At 35.8% G+C, this 20,821-nt stretch overlaps 1 protein-coding gene across 1 annotated transcript; it reads left to right on the top strand.

Moving 5' to 3' along the window:
* Window positions 1-1,762: 1,762 nt before the first annotated feature.
* Window positions 1,763-2,695, top strand: LOC128099042 (exosome complex component RRP43-like). Its single transcript, XM_052720689.1, has one exon. It carries the CDS (start codon window positions 1,763-1,765, stop codon window positions 2,522-2,524), a length of 762 nt encoding a protein of 253 aa, XP_052576649.1. The 3' UTR covers window positions 2,525-2,695.
* The last annotated feature ends 18,126 nt before the right edge of the window (window positions 2,696-20,821 follow it).

Raw genomic sequence — 20,821 nt, 5'->3', positions numbered from 1 at the left:
CTCTAGATACGTACACTTTTCTTGTAGACTAGCCATTCAGTCATCAGACAAATAACAATGTGTGTGTGTGTGTGTGTGTGTGTGTGTGTGTGTGTGTGTGAGAGAGAGAGAGAGAGAGAGAGAGAGAGAGAGAGAGAGAGAGAGAGAGAGGGAGAGAGACAGAGACAGAGACAGAGACAGAGACAGAGTCTGTGTGTGTATGTGTGTGTTAATACCAAGAATCAACTAATCTAACAGCTAAACTGTTGAGAAAATAAACAAGAAAGACAGACCCACAGTATCTAACCAAATGAAAAAGAGGCTGCAGATTAACTGAATCAGAAATCAGAAATGAACAAGGAAACATTACAACAGACACCAAACATTTTCAGAGCACTATAAGGAAACACTTTAAAAACACTTTAAAAATTTTCCTTAATTTGAAAAACCTAAAAGAAGTTAATGAATTTATAGTTCAGTCAAATCACCAAAATTAAACCAAGAAGAGATCAACAACCCAAACAGAGTGATAGTAAACAAGGAAACTGAATTAAAAATAAAAAGCTTTTTACCTATAAAGAGTCTGGACACAAATGGACTCATTACAGATTTCTGCCGAACTTACCAAACTATACAGCCAATACTTCTTAGACTATTAAGAAAAGCAAACAACAGAAGGTGAACTCCCAAACTTCTTTTATGAAGCTATTATCACTCACATCCCCAAAGAAGGTGAAGATAGAATAGTAACAAAGAAAACTGTAGCCAATATCCCATGTGAATATAGATGTTAAAATACTCAGTAAAATAAGTGCAAACCAAATACAGTAATTCATCACAAAAATTGTCTACCATGATCAGATTGGCTTTACCTCTTTCAGGGATGGGTCAACATATGGAACTTAATAAATGTAAGATAAAACTACATGATTATCTCAATAATTGCAGCAACAATGACAAAAATCTAACACACATTCATGATGAGAGTCTTAGAGAGTATAAGTATGAATGGAACATGCAGAAGCACAATAAAAGGTACCCATAACCAATATTGTCATGGTAAATAGAGAAAAACTTGAAATAATCTGACTGAAATCAAGAATGAGACAGGGCTGTTCACTATTCAAACAAATTTTCAACATTGTGCCTGAAGCATTATCTGGAGTAATGAGGGAAGAGGAGGAAATTAAAGGGCCACAAACAGGAAAATAAATATTTGAAGGTGATATTATATTATATTTAAGATATTCAAAAACTTCTCCCAGAAAACTTCAGAAATAATAAACAAGTTTAGCAATGTGGCTGGATACACAATCAATTGCATAAGTCAATAGCTTTTATATACAACACCAACAAACATACAAAAAATTCATGGACACATTGTTATTCACAATATCACCAAATAAAACAAAATATCTAGGAATAAACCTAACCTAATAAAAGTGAAGAACTTTCATTGTGACAACTTTTAAACCTCTGAAGGAAGAGACATAGATATTACAAAATAGAATGACATGACATGCTCATGGATTGGTAGAAGTAATATTGGAAAAATGAACAATCAATCTATCCAAGGCTGTCTACAGATTCAACACATTACTAATCAAAATACCCATCATTTTTTTATAGAAAAATTATCCTGAAATCCATATAAAACCAATGAAGATCCAGCCAAAATATTTTTGAGCAAGAAGACAAATGGTGAAGAGATTTCTGTTTTATATCTCAAGATACATTGCATAGACATAGTAATAAAATAATAGTAGGCGGTGCGGGCAGGAAGATGGCGGCCGGGTTCAAAACTGTGGAACCACTGGAGTATTACAGGAGATTTCTGAAAGAAAACTGTCGTCCTGATGGAAGAGAACTTGGTGAATTCAGAACCACAACTGTCAACATAGGTTCAATCAGTACAGCGGACGGTTCTGCTCTAGTGAAGCTGGGGAACACCACAGTCATTTGTGGAGTTAAAGCAGAATTTGTAGCGCCACCACTAAATGCCCCTGATAAAGGATATATTGTCCCTAACATGGATCTGCCGCCACTGTGTTCATCGAGGTTTCGGACTGGACCTCCTGGAGAAGAGGCCCAAGTGACCAGCCAGTTCATTGCAGATGTCATTGAAAAATCACAGATTATTAAGAAAGAGGTCTTATACATTTCTCCAGGCAAGCTGGCTTGGGTTCTGTATTGTGACCTTATCTGCCTAGACTACGATGGAAATATTTTGGATGCCTGCACATTTGCTTTGTTAGCCGCTTTAAAAAATGTACAGTTGCCTGAAGTTACTGTAAACGAAGAAACTGCTTTAGCAGAAGTTAATTTAAAGAAGAAAAGTTATTTGAATGTTAGAACAAACCCAGTTGCAACTTCCTTTGCTGTGTTTGATGACACTTTGCTGATAGCTGATCCTACTGGAGAGGAGGAACACCTATCAACAGGAACTTTAACGATAGTAATGGATGAGGAAGGCAAGCTGTGTTGTCTTCACAAGCCAGGTGGGAGTGGACTTACTGGAGCTAAACTTCAGGATTGCATGAGTTGAGCAGTTACGAGACACAAAGAAGTGAACAAGCTACTAGATGAAGTAATTCAGAGTATGAAACACAAATGAACAGCCACCACGATTGCAAAACAGCTGTAAAAACTGTATTTGTTACACTGTGCAGGTTTTTTATACTAAATAAATACCAACTACATACCTTTGAAAGATAAAAAATAATAATAATAGTAATAAAAATATGGTAGTAGCACAAAAACAGACATATAGACCAATGAAACAAAATAGAAAATCCAAACACGAGTACATATAACCTTAGTCTTCTAATGTTTTACAAAGGTGCCAACAACATATACCAGAGGAAGTAAAGTACCTTCATTAAATAGTGATGGTAAAACAGGATGTGAACATGTAGAGGAGTGAATTAGATTCATACAGATCACCTTCTACAAAAAGTAAATCTCAATGAATCAAAAACCTTAATTTGAAACCCGCAACACTGACACTGGGCTGTACCTGACATGGTGTAGATATAGGAAAGGACTTTCTGAAGAAAACACTGCTTGCCCAGTAATTAAGGGCAACAATGGATAGGTGTGACTCCATAAACCTGAAAACCTTCTGCCAAGCTCAAGAAACAATCAATCATGAGAAGAATCTCACAGAATGGAACAGAACATTTTCCAGCTATACAGCTGTCAGAGGATTATTATCCAAAGAACTCAATAAACAATTGACCCACTCAAAGAATGAGATTTGATCTGAAAAAGAGAGTTCTCAAAAGAAGAAATAAAATGGCTGAGAAATATCTAGAAAATATTCACTATCCCTAAAGATTAGGGAAATGTAAATAAAATAATACTTTCAAATTTCATCATACCCCAAACAGAACTGCAAAAAACAAGCAAGGATGGGAGGAAAAGAGGACCCTCATTAAATGTAAATGTGATTGTTTTTCTCTGCTAAGTAGTACTCCATTGTGTGTATATATATATATATATATATATATATATATATATATATCACATTTTATTTATCTGTTCTTCAGTTGAAGGGTATCTAGGTTGTTTCCAGATTCTGGCTATTACAAATAATGCTGCTATGAACATAGTTGAGCATGTGTCTTTGTGGTATGATTGAGCATTCCTTGGGTATATGCCCAAGAGTGGTGTATCTGGGTCTTGAGGGAGGTTGATTCCCAATTTTCTAAGAAAGCTTGATATTGATTTCCAAAGTGGCTGTACAAGTTTTCATTCCCACCAAAAGTGTAGGAGTGTTCCCCTTGCTCCACATCCTCTCCAACATAAGCTATCTTCAGTGTTTTTTTTATCTTAGCCATTCTGACAGGTAGAAAAAAATCATCCTGAGTGAGGTAACCTAGACTCAGAAAGACAAACATAGTATGTACTCACTCATAAGTGGATACTAGATGTAAAGCAAAGGATAACCAGACTGTAACTCACAACTCCAGGAAGGCTACCTAGTAAAGTGGACCCTAAGAAAAACACAGGGATTGTCCAACAACAGAGAAATGGATGAGATCTACATGAGCAAACTGGATGTGAGTGGGGGTAATGGAGGGCAAAGGTTGGGGGAAAGAGAGCTTAGGGGAGCAAAAGGTCCTAGCTGGGTCAGGAAGAGAGGGGCAGAACAAGGAAAGAGATACTATGATAAATGAAGACCTCATGGGAATAGGAAGAAGCAGAGTGCCAGAGAGGTCCCCAGAAATCTACAAAGATACCTCCACAATAGACTACTGGCAATGGTCTAGAGAAAGCCCCAGCTGACCTACTTTGGTGATTGGATGGCCAAACACCCTAATTGTCATGATGGAACTCTCATCCAGTGACTGATGGAAGCAGATGCAGAGATCCAAGGCCAAGGCCCAGGTAGAGCTCCAGGAGTCCAATTGGCAAGAGAGAGGAGGGATTATATGAGCAAGAGATATTGAGACTATGATTGGAAAAAGCACAGGGACAAATAGCCAACACATGAACTGTGAACCAATAGCTGAGGAGCCCCCATGGAACTGGATCAGGCCCTCTGGATAAGTGAGACAGTTGATTAGCTTGAACTATTTAGGAGGCCCCCAGGCAGTGGGACTGGGACCTGTCCTTGGTACATGAGCTGGCTTTTTGGAACCTAGGGCCTGTGCTGAAACATTTTGCTCAGCCTTGGTGTAGGAAGGGGGGGGGGGGACTGGACCTGCCTCAACTGAATCTACCAGGCTGGGGTGACTCCCCATGGGAGACCTTGCCTTGGAGGAGGTGGGAATGGGGAGTGGGTTGGGGGGGAAATCTGGGGGGTGGGAGGAGGAAGGACAGGGGAATCCACGGTTGATATGTAAAATTACATTAATTATAAAATAAAAATGTATTTAAAAAATGTAAAAGTGATTGCAAACTAGTAAAATCACCCTCAGAATCTGGTTGGAGAATAGTTGCAACATTGAATATAAATCTACTATATAATCCCACTAAAGCATTTCTTGGACTATGCCAGGTCTCTACGTTTACTGCAGATGTTTGTTCAGTCATTTTCGTTGCTACTTTATTCACAATTTCTAGGTAATAGAAACAGCCTAAAGGCCTTTCAACTGATGAATGTATAATGAAAATGTGGTTCATATACACTTTGGAATACTATTCAGTTTTAAAGAAAGATGAAATCATAAACTTGTAGATAAATGAACACAACTAGAAAAGATTATATAGAGTGATGCAACAATGACCAAGAAAGACAACTGTTACGTGTTAGATCTCTACTGTTAGTCCTCGCTCCAAATTTTCAGTTGTGAATAAATACCCTCATGTAACTGCAATAGTCAGGAAAATAAAAAGGAATCATTTGAAGGGTGAGTGCAGAAAGCAGTAGAGTAGGGAGTATCAGGTTTCAAATGATCTGAAGGATGAAATAAGAAAAATAAGCTCGTCTTTAATTGGGGTTGGGGAAATAAATATAGAAGGAGAGAGGAGAGTAAATAAGGATGTCTGAAAATGTCATAAGAAAGCAGACTATTGACTAGCAAATATGCCTAAAATAAATTTTAGGTTCAGTATATATATATATATAGATAGATAGATAGATATAGATATAGATATAGATATAGATAAATATAGATATAGATATAGATAGATATAGATATAGATAGATATAGATATATATAAAGATGCAATAAATATATATATATATATATATATAAAATATATATAAATTTTCTCATCAGAACTGAAAATTCTCCTCCTGAGAGGTATATATGATCTAACAAAACTCCCAGGCATTAAAAAATTCTCTTTGAGTTGTTGGTAGGTGTTGTCCAAGGGTCTGCCAAAATATTATAGGCTATTGCTATTGCACTTGGTTGCCCCCAGAGCTAGGAGTAAGTCCTTATTGTTGAAGACACCATGTACTGCAGACGCAGGGCCCAGAGACCACAAGTTGGATCTGACCTGAAAGTTTCCTCCCTGAAATTTAGGTACCATGTTACCAAAAGGCACCATGCAAGCTTCCAAGGGAGGGAAGCTACAGTTCTAAACACCTATAAGACCTATGAACCACAACAATGACCAGAGTGCCACAATAACCCTAGGAATACTTTAGTAAAAGCTGTGTTTTAAATACATGGTAAATTCTTACTTCTCCTTTTGAAGACAAACCATATAAACACACAGAAAATTTGAAACTTTAGTAATTGATCCTTTAATGCCTTAGAAAATTCTTAGGGCTTAAAACAATCTCTCTTAATGGGAAAACAGCATCGTGGGGCTTATCAGAATTGAGGGGTTTTGTATCCACATACATTCACCTTCCCAAGGGATAGCTATAGTATCTACAACTGCTTTTGGAAACTAGTGATGTAGGATAGAAAGCTGACTCTTCCAATATTATACAGAAGTAGCAATAAGGCTTGTCTTAAAAAGTGACAGAAGTGGGTGGGAAATAAAAAAATATGTGCACAGGACAACATTTGCTGAAAAGAGAGGCTATGGATTTGAAAGAGAGCAAGAGGAGTTAATGTGGGGGTGTTGGAAGGAAAAAGTAAAGGTGGACATGATACCACTACATTATAATAAAAAAAAATAAAAGATGCAATAAAAGGGTCAGTCATTACTCTGTTTTGAGGTTTAAATAGATCATCCTTATTAACTGTGTGGCCATAGGTGTACACAGCACAACCTTCATTTTGTTCAAGTAATCTTTCTCCATCACTGGTCTCTCCATGAATCTTTCCATAAAAGGATGTTGCCTTTTGACAAAACTTTTTCTGGATTTATTGAGATGATTTTGTGATTTCTGTCAATGAGTCTATTTACATTATCTATAACATTTATTGATTTAAGTATGTTGAACCATCGATGTATCTCTGAAATGAAAACAGCTTGATCATGATTGATGATTATTTTGGTATGAGTTTTCACAGTTTGCCAGTATTTTATCAGACTTTCCTCTATGTTTTTTCTAGAAATTATCATTTTCTAGATATACACATTTAAATATGTGACACCTCTGGAATAATTTTTAGAAAGCATATTCTAGGTTCTTTATTTATAAATAGCTGTATAATTTTAAGCACAATTTGTTTAAAAGACTTTTTTGTCCGTTTCACTGGTTTTAATACTTGATGAACAATTTTTAAATTTTTTGCAAATGGGTACTAACATTTTTAAATCTTTAATATATTCTATTGATCTATGTAGCTTTGAATAACATTATATTAGGTCTCATTTTTTTCAATATTCTCTTGAGTATTAGAGATTATCTGTCTCATAACATGAGCTATAGGAATATATTTTATATCTGTAATGATTATAGATACAGATATTTTATATCTGTAATGATTATAATGTAATAATTAATTTATATCTGCAATGATTTTTATTTGAATCTATATGAAATAAACTTCATCACGAGAAGAACTGACATTCTAATAGTGTTGATTCTATCTATCTATTATGATAAGTATTTTACACCAATTTAGGACTTTGATTTCTGTCATCTGGTCTTGAGCATATAGGTTCTAAATAGATCATATATATATATATATTGCCAGCCTTACTCAGAAGTATGACACAATTTGATCTTACTACAAACCATATTATTTTCTTCTAGAGAACTGATTTCACTGTTGGAATATTGAAACCTCCATATTAGGCCTACTGATGAAAGGCAGACTTTGTTCTTTATGGATGCTCATTCTGTATTCATGTATATTTTTAGTTTTTTGGAAAATATTGTCATCTATGAACAGTATTTTACTTTCTCTAATTTCTGTACACTTTATTTCATTTTCTTGTCTTATTTCAAAAGTTAAATTTGTCATATGAATTTTGGGCAGGCAAGTGGAACAGAATGTCCTTGTCTAGTTTCTCATCATGAGGAAATGTCCTAAATCTTGGTACATATTTGATTAATTAAGTTGCATTTTTATATATTCTTTATTGGATGAGAAACTCAATTCTTCCTTTGCTGAGACATGCACCTCCACTGGGTGCTGGAAGCACTTTCTGTGCATGAATTGATTTGATGCTACAAACTTCATTAGACTGTTGATGTGTTGTATGCTTCTTTCTTTTTCTATTAAGAAAATTTTTTCATTCATTTTACACACGAATCAAAGATCCCCCTCTTCCTTCCTCCCTCCCCCAGCCTCCCCCTCCCAAACCACCCCTCACTCCCCCCCCCCACAAGAAAGCAAGGCCTCCCATGGGGAGGCACATCCAGTAGAGGCAAGTCCAAGCCCTTCCCCCTGCCTCAAGGCTGCATGAGGTGTCCCATTTTAGATAGTGGGCTCCAAAGAGCCCCCTCATGCACGAGGGATGGATTCTAATCTTACTGCCAGGGAGCCTCCCAAGCAGATCAAGCTGAATAACTGTCTTGCCATGCAGAGGGCCCAGTCCAGCCCCCTGCAGGCCCCTCCTCACTGCCTCAAGCATGAGCAAGGTGTCCTACCATAGGTAATGAGATCCAGAAATCCAGTTCATACACCACAGAGAGATCCTGATTTTTCAACTGAGGATTTCTTATATTAGTTTGTTGACTAATCTTTAACTGATAAATTAAAACTATTACTTCCACTGAAATATTAATTCCTTCATGCATGGTTATATTACTTTATTATCATCTACATTACATATGTTGACATAATATTAACTGAATTCAACATCTTCGGTGATTTTGAATTATTTGATATTTGTTAATTTTGAAATGTAATCTTTCCCTATCAATTTTTCCCTATTTGCATTTCTGAGTTTAATATCAGCTTAATGAAGATATAATTATAAAGATCATTTAATAATTTTATTAGCATTTACAAATAATTCAATTTAGCCAGTATAATGACTTAGCAGGTAAACACACTTGCTGCCAAGCCTGACAATATGAGTTACATGCCTGAAAGACACATGGTAGGAGAGGACTGACTCCCACCTTCCTGAAGGTGTCCTCTGTTCTGTACCTGCACTTCATGACATGGTCATGTTTGCACACACATACACCACTCACACACACACACACACACACACACACACACACACACACATACATACTCACACACACACACACATTAGATAAGCAAATGTAAATAGTAAAATAATTAAATCTGATATTAAATCAGAAGAATATTAATTTCATATATTTTTATTTTATAATTTAATTTAATTTTACATATCAGCCACAGATTCCCCTGTCCTCCCTCCTCCCTCCCCTGCCCTCCCCCCATCCCACCCCCATCCCCATCTCCTCCAGGGCAAGGACTCCCCTGGGGATTCAGCTCAGTCTGGTAGATTCAGTCCAGGCAGGTCCAGTCCCCTCCTCCCTTCACCCAGGCTGAGCAAAGTGCCCCTGCATAGGCCCCAGGTTCCAAACAGCCAGCTCATGCACTAAGGACAGGTCCAGGTCCCACTGCCTGGGGGCCTCCCAAACAGTTCAAGCTAATCAACTGTTTCACTTATCCAGAGGGCCTGATCCAGTTGGGGCCTCCTCAGCTATTGGTTCATAGTTCATGTGTTTCCACTATTTGTTTGGCTATTTGTCCCTGTGTTTTTTCCAATCATGGACTCAACAATTCTCACTCATACAATCCCTCCTCCTTCTCCCAGAGCTCCACCTGGGGCCTGGCCATGGATCTTGCATCTGCTTCCATCAGTCATTGGATGAGAGTTCTAGCATGACAATTAGGGTGTTTGGCCATGCCAATTACCAGAGTAGGTCAGTTTGGGCTTTCTCTCGACCACTGCAAGTAGTCTATTGTGGAGGTATCTTTGTGGATTTCTGGGGACCTCTTTAACACTTTGCTTCTTCCTATTCCCATGGGGTCTTCATTTATCATGGTCTCTTTTTCCTTGTTCTCCCTCTCTGTTCTTGATCCAGCTGGGATCTCCCGCTCCCCTAAACTCTATTTTTATTTACAATTTTAATATAAGTTTATTAATAACATTAACCCTATCAACTTACTCCCACAATTAAGTTTTTATAGAAAATTGTATTTTATTTACATCTCAAAGAATGCTATATCTAGTTTCATTTCATTCAATGTTAATTTCACCCTGGGTAATGCTTCCTTCCCAGCTTTACTCATACTTGCCTTCCCTTTCTTTTTTTTTTAATTTTTATTTGTCATAATTTTTACTGATTGTTTGGGAATTTCACATCTTGCACCCCAATCCCAATCATTTCCCAGTCCTTCCATGTTCACACTCCACCCTTGTAAGCTACCCCCACAAAAGAAGTACATTTTTTTTGCTCCTCCATCTTTCCCACTTCTTCATCACATATTCATTTGTTGGAGTTGCCTTGGGGGCTGTGGTGTGTTACATGATACACCCTTTTGCTCAAAACAGCTTTACTTGCAAATGTTCATTACAATGAGTTATTGATCTGGCTCAAGGTATCTGGCTTCTGATACATCATCAATACTGAACTGTAGCTAGAGTTTTCCTGCCTGGCCCACAGTCAGGACAAATCTCTGTCACCTGCCAGTCCCACAGCAGCTCAGACCCGACCAAGTAAACACAGAGACTTATATTGGTTACAAACTGTATGGCCATGGCAGGCTTCTTGCTAATTGTTCTTATAGCTTAAATTAATCCATTTCCATTAATCTATACCTTGCCACATGGCTTGTGACTTACTGGCATCTTCACATGCTGTTTGTCATCGTGGCAGCTGGCAGTGTCTCTCTGACTCAGCCTTCCACTTCCCGGCTTTATTCTCCTCCTTGTCCTGCCTATAATTCCTGCCTAGCCACTGACCAATCAGTGATTTATTTATTGACCAATCAGCAACACATTTGCCATATAGAACATCCCACAGCACTGAACACTTACTGAAACTTCTCTCAGCTATCCTGTTGCTACCCAGAGTCATGGAGTTCTTGGGCTATAACTCTACAGGATCAGTCCCTTCACACTCTCTAATAGGTCATAGATGTGCTAGATGTTGGGGTGGGCCAACTCAAAGCCCTAGATGCAGACTTGGGTGGTAGCTGAGTTATTCAGTCTGCACCTCCACTGGCACTGCCCCCCTCAAGCAAGGGTCAGGGGTGGCTGTCTATTGCCCATTCCATCTCTGAACCCAGGTCATTGGGGCCAGTTCTGGGGGTGGGGAGCAACTCTCCAGCTAGAGTGGCAAGAGACAGGACCAGTTCTCTGGTGCCTAGGCTCCCAGGTTCAAAGCATCTCATTCATCTGTTGGAAGCCTTGAGAGTTAGCTGCTCACAATGTTAAGCAAAAGTATGTTTCAAATGGCTTTGATGACATAAATGACATCCTTTTCTTACACACATTGCCAGGATACAAAGCCTCTTATTACGCTGGTTAAACATTTACTTTTCTCTGCAAATTAAATACTAAAATAAAGTAGACCTTTCCTTTAGCTTAATTTTAGGTATACAAGAAACCAAGTGTTACCCATTATCTCATATTTACTAGTTATATCGGCAATGCTTTGTAATTAATATTATGCACATGTAATTTTCTTCTATTCTTTTACACACACACACATGTATATTATTTCTAATTGAATATATAAATCCATTGGACATAAGAAATACACTGTATTCATCTTCATATCTTCAAAATTTCTATAAATGTCTGTGATTAATCAGTACTCAGCTGTGTAAAATGTTGAAAATATATAATTATAAAAGCTCAAGAAGAGGAACTTAGGTTAATATAATGGAATAGAAATTATCTGTGCATGAATTGGTGATGGAAGAAGAATCTGAAAAAGAAAAAAAAACATAAATAATTTCTGTTTTGAAGACAGGAAAAGAATAGGAGCTTAAGAATTTCATAATGGTTGTGATAGGATGCCTGAAAAAGTATGAGGAAAGACAAGTGATGCAGATAAATGCAACCATATTGCAGTTCTATGAAGGCTCAGGGGTGGGTCAGAAAAGTCCTCCAAAGGGTCAGTTTGCCATTGAGTCTGTTTCCTAGTTTATTCTGAGACAAAGATCTCCCTGCACTGCCTACACAAAACAATCAAGCAAGTGTCCTGAACTACAGTCTGAGATCAGTACAGCAGATTTCCGCTAGCCAAAGGCAGGACAAAAATCTGAATCAGAAACATACAGGTACCCATGAAATAACTGTCAGGGCTTGGAAATACACTAGAGTGGTCTATATTAAGAAAGTCTGGCATTTCTTATGGTCTCCATAAAGAAAGGGTAACACAGGCACAGATTGGATAGTCACACCCACACCAGGGATCATTCAGAATAGCAACATCCAAGTACCACAGACAGACCCTGCACCACTGCTCAGGTATTTTCTTCTTTCTGTACTTCCTTTATTTAATATCAAGATAGAGTCAGTTTTTTTTCTTTTCTTTTTCATCTCCTCTGCCTTTCTATCAATACAGACTTTTGCCCAAATACAGGGTGGTTTAGTGTTTGGGAATCACTATTTCATTCTCCTGAGTGCTAGGACTATTTCAGTTGCATTCCATTTCTCTACAGAGTTTTCTGCTCACTCTGTCTTTAGTTGGACCTGCCATCTTTCTCTCCCTCACCTTGCTGTTTCCATTTATGCTTCCCTATTTTTCTCTCTATTGCTGTCTTTCTGACTAATATTCTTACAGTGCTGACTCACTTTCCGTTCTTACCTCTAACTAACAGTTGGGTTCTTACAATACCACCATCACTCTTTGACTGACCCTGAATGATGGAGTTGAAAGGCTGATTTGCTTTTAATTAGCTCCTACATTTTTGTAGTGTGAGCCTGTGCTTCTTGCAGTTGCTTCCGCGGTGTGACGTCTACTCTTGTGTAGACTTGGAGATCTATCATGATCAGTGCCTAGAGCACATAGGCTGAACTTGCAGGTTATGGTATGCTTATGGTTTCAATGTATGGCAGTCTTTATGCATTGACATGTTTGACTTGCTAAAGTTGGGTGAGAAATCTCTTCAGCTTTTTTGTAAATAAACCCAGTCTGTTTCTTACTTCCCTGTAGTGTTCTTCCCTTTGCTTGCTTTGGGTTGGTAACATAATACCAGTTGAGCTTTGATATCAGGAGAAGGCTGGTTGTACAGAATGCAATACCAGGTATGGCCTCCTCTTTCTTGCTCTGAAATTTATTTTTCAAAGTTGGTAGATTTTATTATCTAAATATTTGTTAAAATTTACTGCAATTTCCACCTGAATCTGGAATTTAAGAATATTTTAGAAACCAGTTAATGTTTTTAAACTAAATTTGCTTAAATGGATCATAAAAAAATTAAAGATGTACAGATTATTGCAATATCATGTGATATTTTAATATGTGTATGTATTGCGAATATTTAAGTCAGGTTAAACATACATACCTTTTCACATTGCTTTTAGTAGACAGTTATTCTATGTTGTCTGTGAGAGTTTGTGTCTGTATTAGTTTACTAGTGCTACAATAATGAAGTGCCACAAATTTGGGAACCGAAAAGAACATTCATTCCTTCATCAGTACTGAAAGCCTTCAGTTTAACATTTCCATATACATACCACAGAGAGAATCTTTGGTGCCTCTCCTTGTACTTGTCAGCTTTCTGGTAACCTTTCACATCCTTTCACTTAAACATGCATCAGTACACTCATCCAGGCTGATGAATCATCTCTGCATGCATGCTTGTATCCAATTTTTCACTTTTATAAGGACTCCTGTTATGCTGGCTTAGGACACAGTCTTAAGTTGATTATCTCTGTAATGACTATTTCCAAGTAAGGTTACACGACAAGGTACTAGGTCAGAGGCCTTCAAATTTATGTTTTATTTGGGCAAGTAGGGGCAAAGCAAGAATAGCACTGTCTTCCAAAGCTTTCTTCACTTATCTAAGTTCAATGTTTCACCACAAAGTTGTAGTATCTACCCAATTTCTGAGGAATTCAAGTATTGCCTTTGATATTGTTAATTTATGTATTCTACTTTCTTTCCTGATTCAATATGGATACAAATGATCATCTTTTACTACCATTGGTTTTCTCCCTGATGAAATTAATGTGATCTTATTTTCTTTTTCAATTCTATTTATAAAAGGAAGAACCTACATGTAAGATATTAAGATCTTTCTCTCTTAGGGAAGAATTTTGTGATATTAAGTTTAAGTTAAATGTAATAATATTTCACAATTATTGACAAGCTATGCATTTTAAAATATTTCTTTCAGCTTAAATGCAGATCAATTACTTATTTTATTCCAACTTTGATATGAGGGTTAATTATAAAGATTGCTTTCTTTTTCAAACTTGAAGAGGTTTTCATAGGGAGTTCCAGATATTGATTTCTCAGCCAAGAGAAATAATTGTTTTTACATAAACTGAATTGTATAAAGTATGCATATTTATTATCTTGATTATTTAAGTATACATATTCATTGCTCCAAATATGGTCTTGTAAACTGTTGTGTGGACTTGAAACAAATGTATGTTCTGATATACATATTTACAGTTTTCTCTGCATGGCAAAGCTGGATTGTTACCATGTTAAAAGTCTTCTGTGCATTCATGCTTAACTTTTCCTATCTATTACCAAGAGGAAATATTGGTATTTCTTGCCTTAGTTCTGGTTGTTTCTATTATTTGCAGTGATCTCATCTTCTTTATCTTTCAAAGTAGTCAAGCACAAAAGCATTTAAATCGTTATATATGCTGTATTAGTTGATTTCTTTATAGGTACCTCAATAGGTCCACTTCAGTGTTTTTGATTGGTGTTAAACAGGTTCTATTTACCCCTCATTTTCAGTTCTGTATCTTGGATATATGCCTTGCATGAGACAGTTCATATATTGACCTTTTTTTTTTTTCATGAGTTCTGGCCATCTCTGTGTTCAAGTTATGATTTCTAGGCATTTGCTTTACAAAGTCTATCTAGTTAGGATTCTATCTTTTACCCTTCTCCCATCTAAACTTTGTGTCCCTTTCCCTACATATTACTTACTGAATTTTTATGAATTCATTTTGTATGCATTCCATTCAATTCTCTTTTCCTCATTTTTTCAATAATTCATTGCAAATGTTTACATTGCATTTCGATTACATTCATCTTCCCTTCCCTAACACTTCCAAAGACCTCCTGCTGTTCTCTAATCATCCAACTCTGTATGTTCTTAAAAAAAACTAGTAGATAGAGATTAACACAAAAACCCATAGCTGGTTAAGATGTTAAAAATAAGAAACTGGAGAATATTCAGCCATAAATGGAACATCTCTAAAATGCCCACTCCTTCTAAGTCTCAGGGATCTTTGTGGATGATGAAGTAGAATGATTCAAAGATCCAGAGGCAATGGTTGACTATAAGGAAACAATGACATCCAGACACATCAACGCAGCTGTATGTATGAACTCACAGGAATTGAGAGAGCATTCTCAAGACCTGTGCAAGCTCAGGGCAGAGAAAATCCCAGCATGAAAGGGAAAGGTGGGTTTGAAATCCCATAGCTGAGAAGCAGTCAACTCAATATCATCAACTCTGATGCCATCTTTAGGAGTGCTTTGTTGATTATGTTATATATCATTAATTATCTCAGTGTGGTTTCCAACTGCATTACAATTCATATAGAGCATTGAAACTTTATAATTGGATTCTGTAATTTATCCCTTTCATTTTACACAGTTTGGTAATATATTTTATTTGCAAATGCTTCACAATTTATTTTTATTATTATATTCCTCATATAATATTAACTTATTAATGTTTCAGCTGATTTTAAAATTAAATTGCCTTTAAATTATATTTAGATACTGAGAAACAAATCTATGTCCATTCCTGTGTAGATAACATTTTCATTTCACTTAGTTTTTTTCAGAATTATCTGTCTGTCTAGGTGCATGTTCCTGGTGACTGAGGTTATTTTGCATTTATCTTAGTGTAAGCCTGGTAGTCATAATACCTTTCAGCTTGTATATACATAAAGTGCCATTTGTTTTCATTTTGGAGTTACCCTGGCTAAGCTCAGTTCTCTGAAGTGACACCTTCTTTCCTTTAATGCTGTAGAAAGGTTGCTTCATGATTTTTACATTGTTTCCAATAACAGTTGTGGTATCAGGTCTATATTATTACTACATAACACATTATTTTTGTTTTAGTTGATTTCTAAACCCACTACACCTCTCTGGTTCTTATTTATTTTTTTCATTATTGGTTTGCACTATGTATCCTAGGATGACATCTAACTGAAACAAATTCTCCTACCTCAGCCTCCTGGCTGCTGGGCTAGAGGTATGTGTGACCACATCAAACTATTTGTCTCTTAGTCTTTCTAATGTGTTTTTGATGCAAGGTGATAAAAGTTGTTCATTCATTTTCTTTTTCTGTAAGTCTTATTCAGATTCACAGATCTGTATATTATGTATCAAATTTGGACACTATATAGTTTCCATTTAAATGATATGTTTATATCTTTTCCTCTGTGCAGAGTACTTATATATTTTATTTACATTTTTTCCACAAGTATTTTTATTCAAAATCTTAAAATTTCTCATTAATTGGATGTTTAATTTCAAAAAATTTGTTGTTAGGCCTTAGAGTTAACTAACAATTTCTTCTTCAGTATTTAATATATCATAACAGTACCATTCAGGAAAAATTTTGCACTATAACTTTTATTTCCATTTTTAAGAGTTTTAATTAAAAACTTTTATATCTTTTATACACTATTACTTAACTTCTTGAACTGATGTGATCATGATTACTTTTAAATTTTTGATAAAAACTAAAATCCATTTCAATGCTTCATTTTTCTATTAGTCTAGCTTTCTCCTTGTTTTGAGTATCTTCTAACCTATTTGCTCTACTGGTAGTCATTGTGTAGTTTATTTACTTCAGGGATGAATGTTTTTAGAAATATTTAAATATTCTTGAGCTTTATTCCAGTCAATTTTGGGGGAAAATGTATGTATTGCATTTTCCTTTGAAAGTTTTTGAGAATGACAGCAACAATGTTCAGTCTAAAGGTAGTCCATGCCCACTCAGGATGTAATAGCTTATTATATAAATTCTACAATATTTGGCAGTATGTGATTATCTGCTCCTACTTTTATGATGGCACTATTTTTAATACTGTGTATATCCCAGACACTCGTAGGTGCCACATTTTAAGATGCTGATCTCTAGTTGTGGTATCTTTTTAGATCCATTTTTTTTTTTTTTTTTTGCTCATCTCAACTTATCTATCTCAAGAGAAGTACCTCTTGAAGTCCTCACTACTCAAAGGGCTTACTCCTGAAATCCTGTCCCTCCTGTTCCACGTGTGTCCAGGAATGCATTGCTGTGGCTCAGAAAAATGTCTGAGATTTGCTTGCTGTCCTCTCATCTTGCATAACCTAGGACTTTTTCAAAGTAGTAAGTTCTATACATGTGCTTTATTGTATGTACTGAAAGACTTCTGTCTTTCCTATCCTGTATCCAGTCTTTAACACCAGTGTCTTTTCGATTTGTTACATCACTTAGTTACCTCATCCATTGGGAAATTCACATGCTTTTATTTTGTTTGTACTTAAGCAAATATCTAGTTTCCATTTTTTAAAAGCATTTTCTCTATTTATTATAATATATTTATTCATAAAACAAGACAAATTATTAAATATATTTAGCTTACATTAATGTTGAGTACTTATTAATTTAATCTTAATATTTAAACTGATAACAACATTCTTTTGTCAAAATACATTTTAGTCAAAGGATATGGTATTCCCTGAAAAATATCTTCAGGAAAGGAAAGTAATTTCCTGTGTTTGAATTTATTTTTCATAGTTTTAATATTGCAGTCTACTCTAAATAAAATATATGATAACTGAGTAAATTTTACTTACATCTGAAAAATATCCTAAGGTTATGAATGGATTTTATTTTATTTTACTGACTAAGGTTAAACATAGTCAAGAGAATATATTGTTCTACCGTGAAAGCAAAGTCATTGCAAATATTTGTGTTCTTAATAATAGATGACATAATTTATCTATTTGTTATTTTACTTTATGAGAAACCTTTAATATTTAACTGGTTTCTTTTTAATATTGTTTCCAAGTGAGTAGATTATATGCACTACACACTGAACAAAGAGTTTTCTTAATGCTGACATAGATACTCTATTGTACAGATTTTAAAGACATCCTGTGAACTTAATGTCTATTTTTTTTCATATTTTATTTGGTCTTTTTGAAATAGCATAAATACTAGATACTACTTGTTTTGTTTGGATGTGAAGTCATTATTTCCATTCATCATAGGAATGGAAGAGTTCTAATATTACTTGAATAGTGACAATACAAATAAAAGCCATTTTTTACTTAGTTATTGTGTCAGCAAAATTTGTTACTGGACAATTTCATACATCTATATAGTGTATTTTGGTTACTCCCCCACACCCTTTATTAACTCTCTCCCACCATGCCAGTCTTTCTTTCCTGTAAATCTCCCCACATTCAAACTTTTTGTTTTGTTCTTTTGTTCCACAGAGTTTAACTAATGCCTTCTGTACCATGTTTTTTTTTTAAATTATCTTTTAAAGCCTACTGGGTTCATCAGTAGGTATTCAGTTAAATAATATGGGCCCCTCTCTCCCAGAACTTGTCAATTGTCAATAGTTCAACAGAAAGTGGTAAGGTTCTGTGAACCATTTTCCACCTCTAGATGGCTCATGGGGTGGGAGTAACTTGTATAGGCCCAGTGCTAACAGGTACAGAAGCTATGACTCCATGGTTGCTGTAACTCTGCTATGCAGAGAAAATGCATCTGGGGATGTGAAAGATGGCTTAGCGGGTAATTGTGCCTGACACCAAGCTTATCAACCCAAGTTCTATCCACAATACCTAAACAGTAGAAGAGATCTGATTTCTACAAATCTTCCTCTGACTTCCACATGCACACTATGAGTCATGAGAATGTACACAGAATAACTTGTGATGTGAAAATGTTATCCCCATTCATCATGTAAAAACAGAAAGGGTTTAATAGCCCTTTAATAGTGACAGCATGAAAAAATTCTAACTTTTAATTGATCTATTAATAAAATTTCTATTTTTCTGTATTACAAAAATTTAATACAATTAAAATGCAAAAAATAAGCATGAAAGAATATGACATTCTGTAGCTATTTGCCTATCTTCCCTTTGTCAGGGAAACCCTATTGCCCACAAGGTTTGATATTTCCTCTTCAGATTCCATGCGTCTCAATGACAGATACTGTTTTCCTTTCAGAGATAAAGCATTGTCACCAAGTAGGTGCTTAGAATCCCACTGATAATTATGTCTGTGGAAATGAGGCTTTCAGGCCAAAGTAATAATGCTACAACATTCCAGACAGCTGATGGTGAAGAAGAGGCAGGCTGTACTTCCGAGTGTCCTGTGTCTGTTCCAGTCCTAAGTATGGCTTAGCAAAGACTGCATGAAATCGAATTATAAATACGGGTTTCATAAACACTTGGCTTGCATCTTAATGATTTGTCAGCCTACATAAATTACCCCCTTCCTCTTAATTTATGATTCCAAAACTAAAGAGTAAATCTTAATAAGTTATTTCTCATAAAATAAATTACAAGAATAATGCTCAACCTGTATCTGTGGCCTGAGACTTTGAATACAGACTTGCTGATTGTGTTGAAGAGAGATTCTTAAACAGCAGGCCAGACTCCATGTGGGGCCTGCAGTGGAATATAGAGGTCGTAAAATGGTTACAATAGCAATGTTTCTGACTATGTAACTACTAAAAATTAATTTAAAGAAAGAGTAATGAATCCAAAGTGGTTCAAATACTGCCTTTCTTTCATAATATTTGGCTTCATAGCAATCTTAGTTCTGAACAGACAGCAGGCACACTGTGGCTGTATGTGCCATCGTGTCATGTGATGCCAGTACATACTGCCTGAGACTCCTCCACTCAGACTCCAGGCCAGTCTATTCTTCTAGGCCAGTTACTAAATGTAGTGTTTTCACTGTGCACATGAAGTTTCTAGGTCTTAAAGAAACACAGTTATGTTGGTGTGGAAAATAAAGACTGAAGAGATTTTTTTCTATCATTTTTTTGTGGCACACAAGTGTCAAATTAACATGTTGTAAATAAACTCTATCTGTGTTAAAAGGATTTATTTTTTAAGATTGTTTTGGTGACTCTTAATACTTATATAAACATGTACAAACACACACACACACACACACACACACACACACACACACACACACGTTTAGTTAATTTTCACTTGGAATTAGGAAGGAGTTTGCAACCCTTTTTTAAGATGGCCCTAAACATACTTCTGATGTTTTGTGTATTTTCTCTTAGGAAACAATAATCTAAAAACTCATAATATAAAATTAACATAGTGACTAATTAAGAAAAAAAATGAAGTCTCCCTCTCTTTCTGTATCGTATATTCAGCGAAGCTTTAACCCTTTTTGTAAAAATAGCATCAATTTCATTACTATGCAGATTTGCTTTCATGTTGATAAATGGTAAAGTGATATGTAAAACAAAACATGTTTTTAAATAAGTGTCTATGGATCTTTATCACTGTGTACATAAAATAACGAGGTGCTTGGTCTTGTCAAGGTTTCTCTCACTTCTCAACAAGTCACAGCTCAAATATGAAGAATGTGGATCTTATTGCACATCCTGTATACATCATGTGAACATGGTTTTCATAACTGAATTGGCTGCTTCAGATACAGGGCTTTACTTACCAGGAAGACAATCTCTTTCATGAAATATGCAATTGAAAATTTTTGACAAACCAATTAATCTTAAAAGATACATTAAATTTTCTATAGGATAGATATTGGAGAGATAAATTCATTTCCCAACAGCTGCTTAAAGGAGACATCTCCCCTTTGGAACAATGGCCTCGTCTAATCTCATTTAAGTTTCAGCTTCTATTATT

This window comes from Peromyscus californicus, unplaced genomic scaffold (genome assembly GCF_007827085.1).
Source record: "Peromyscus californicus insignis strain IS unplaced genomic scaffold, ASM782708v3 Scaffold_6__1_contigs__length_162567912, whole genome shotgun sequence".
NCBI classification, from domain to species: Eukaryota; Metazoa; Chordata; class Mammalia; order Rodentia; family Cricetidae; genus Peromyscus; species Peromyscus californicus.
This window is presented reverse-complemented; position numbering and strand designations above follow the sequence as displayed.

Excerpts from the sequence above, each read along its gene's own strand:
- LOC128099042 (XM_052720689.1), top strand. The coding sequence starts at position 1,763 with ATGGCGGCCGGGTTCAAAACTGTGGAACCACTGGAGTATTACAGGAGA.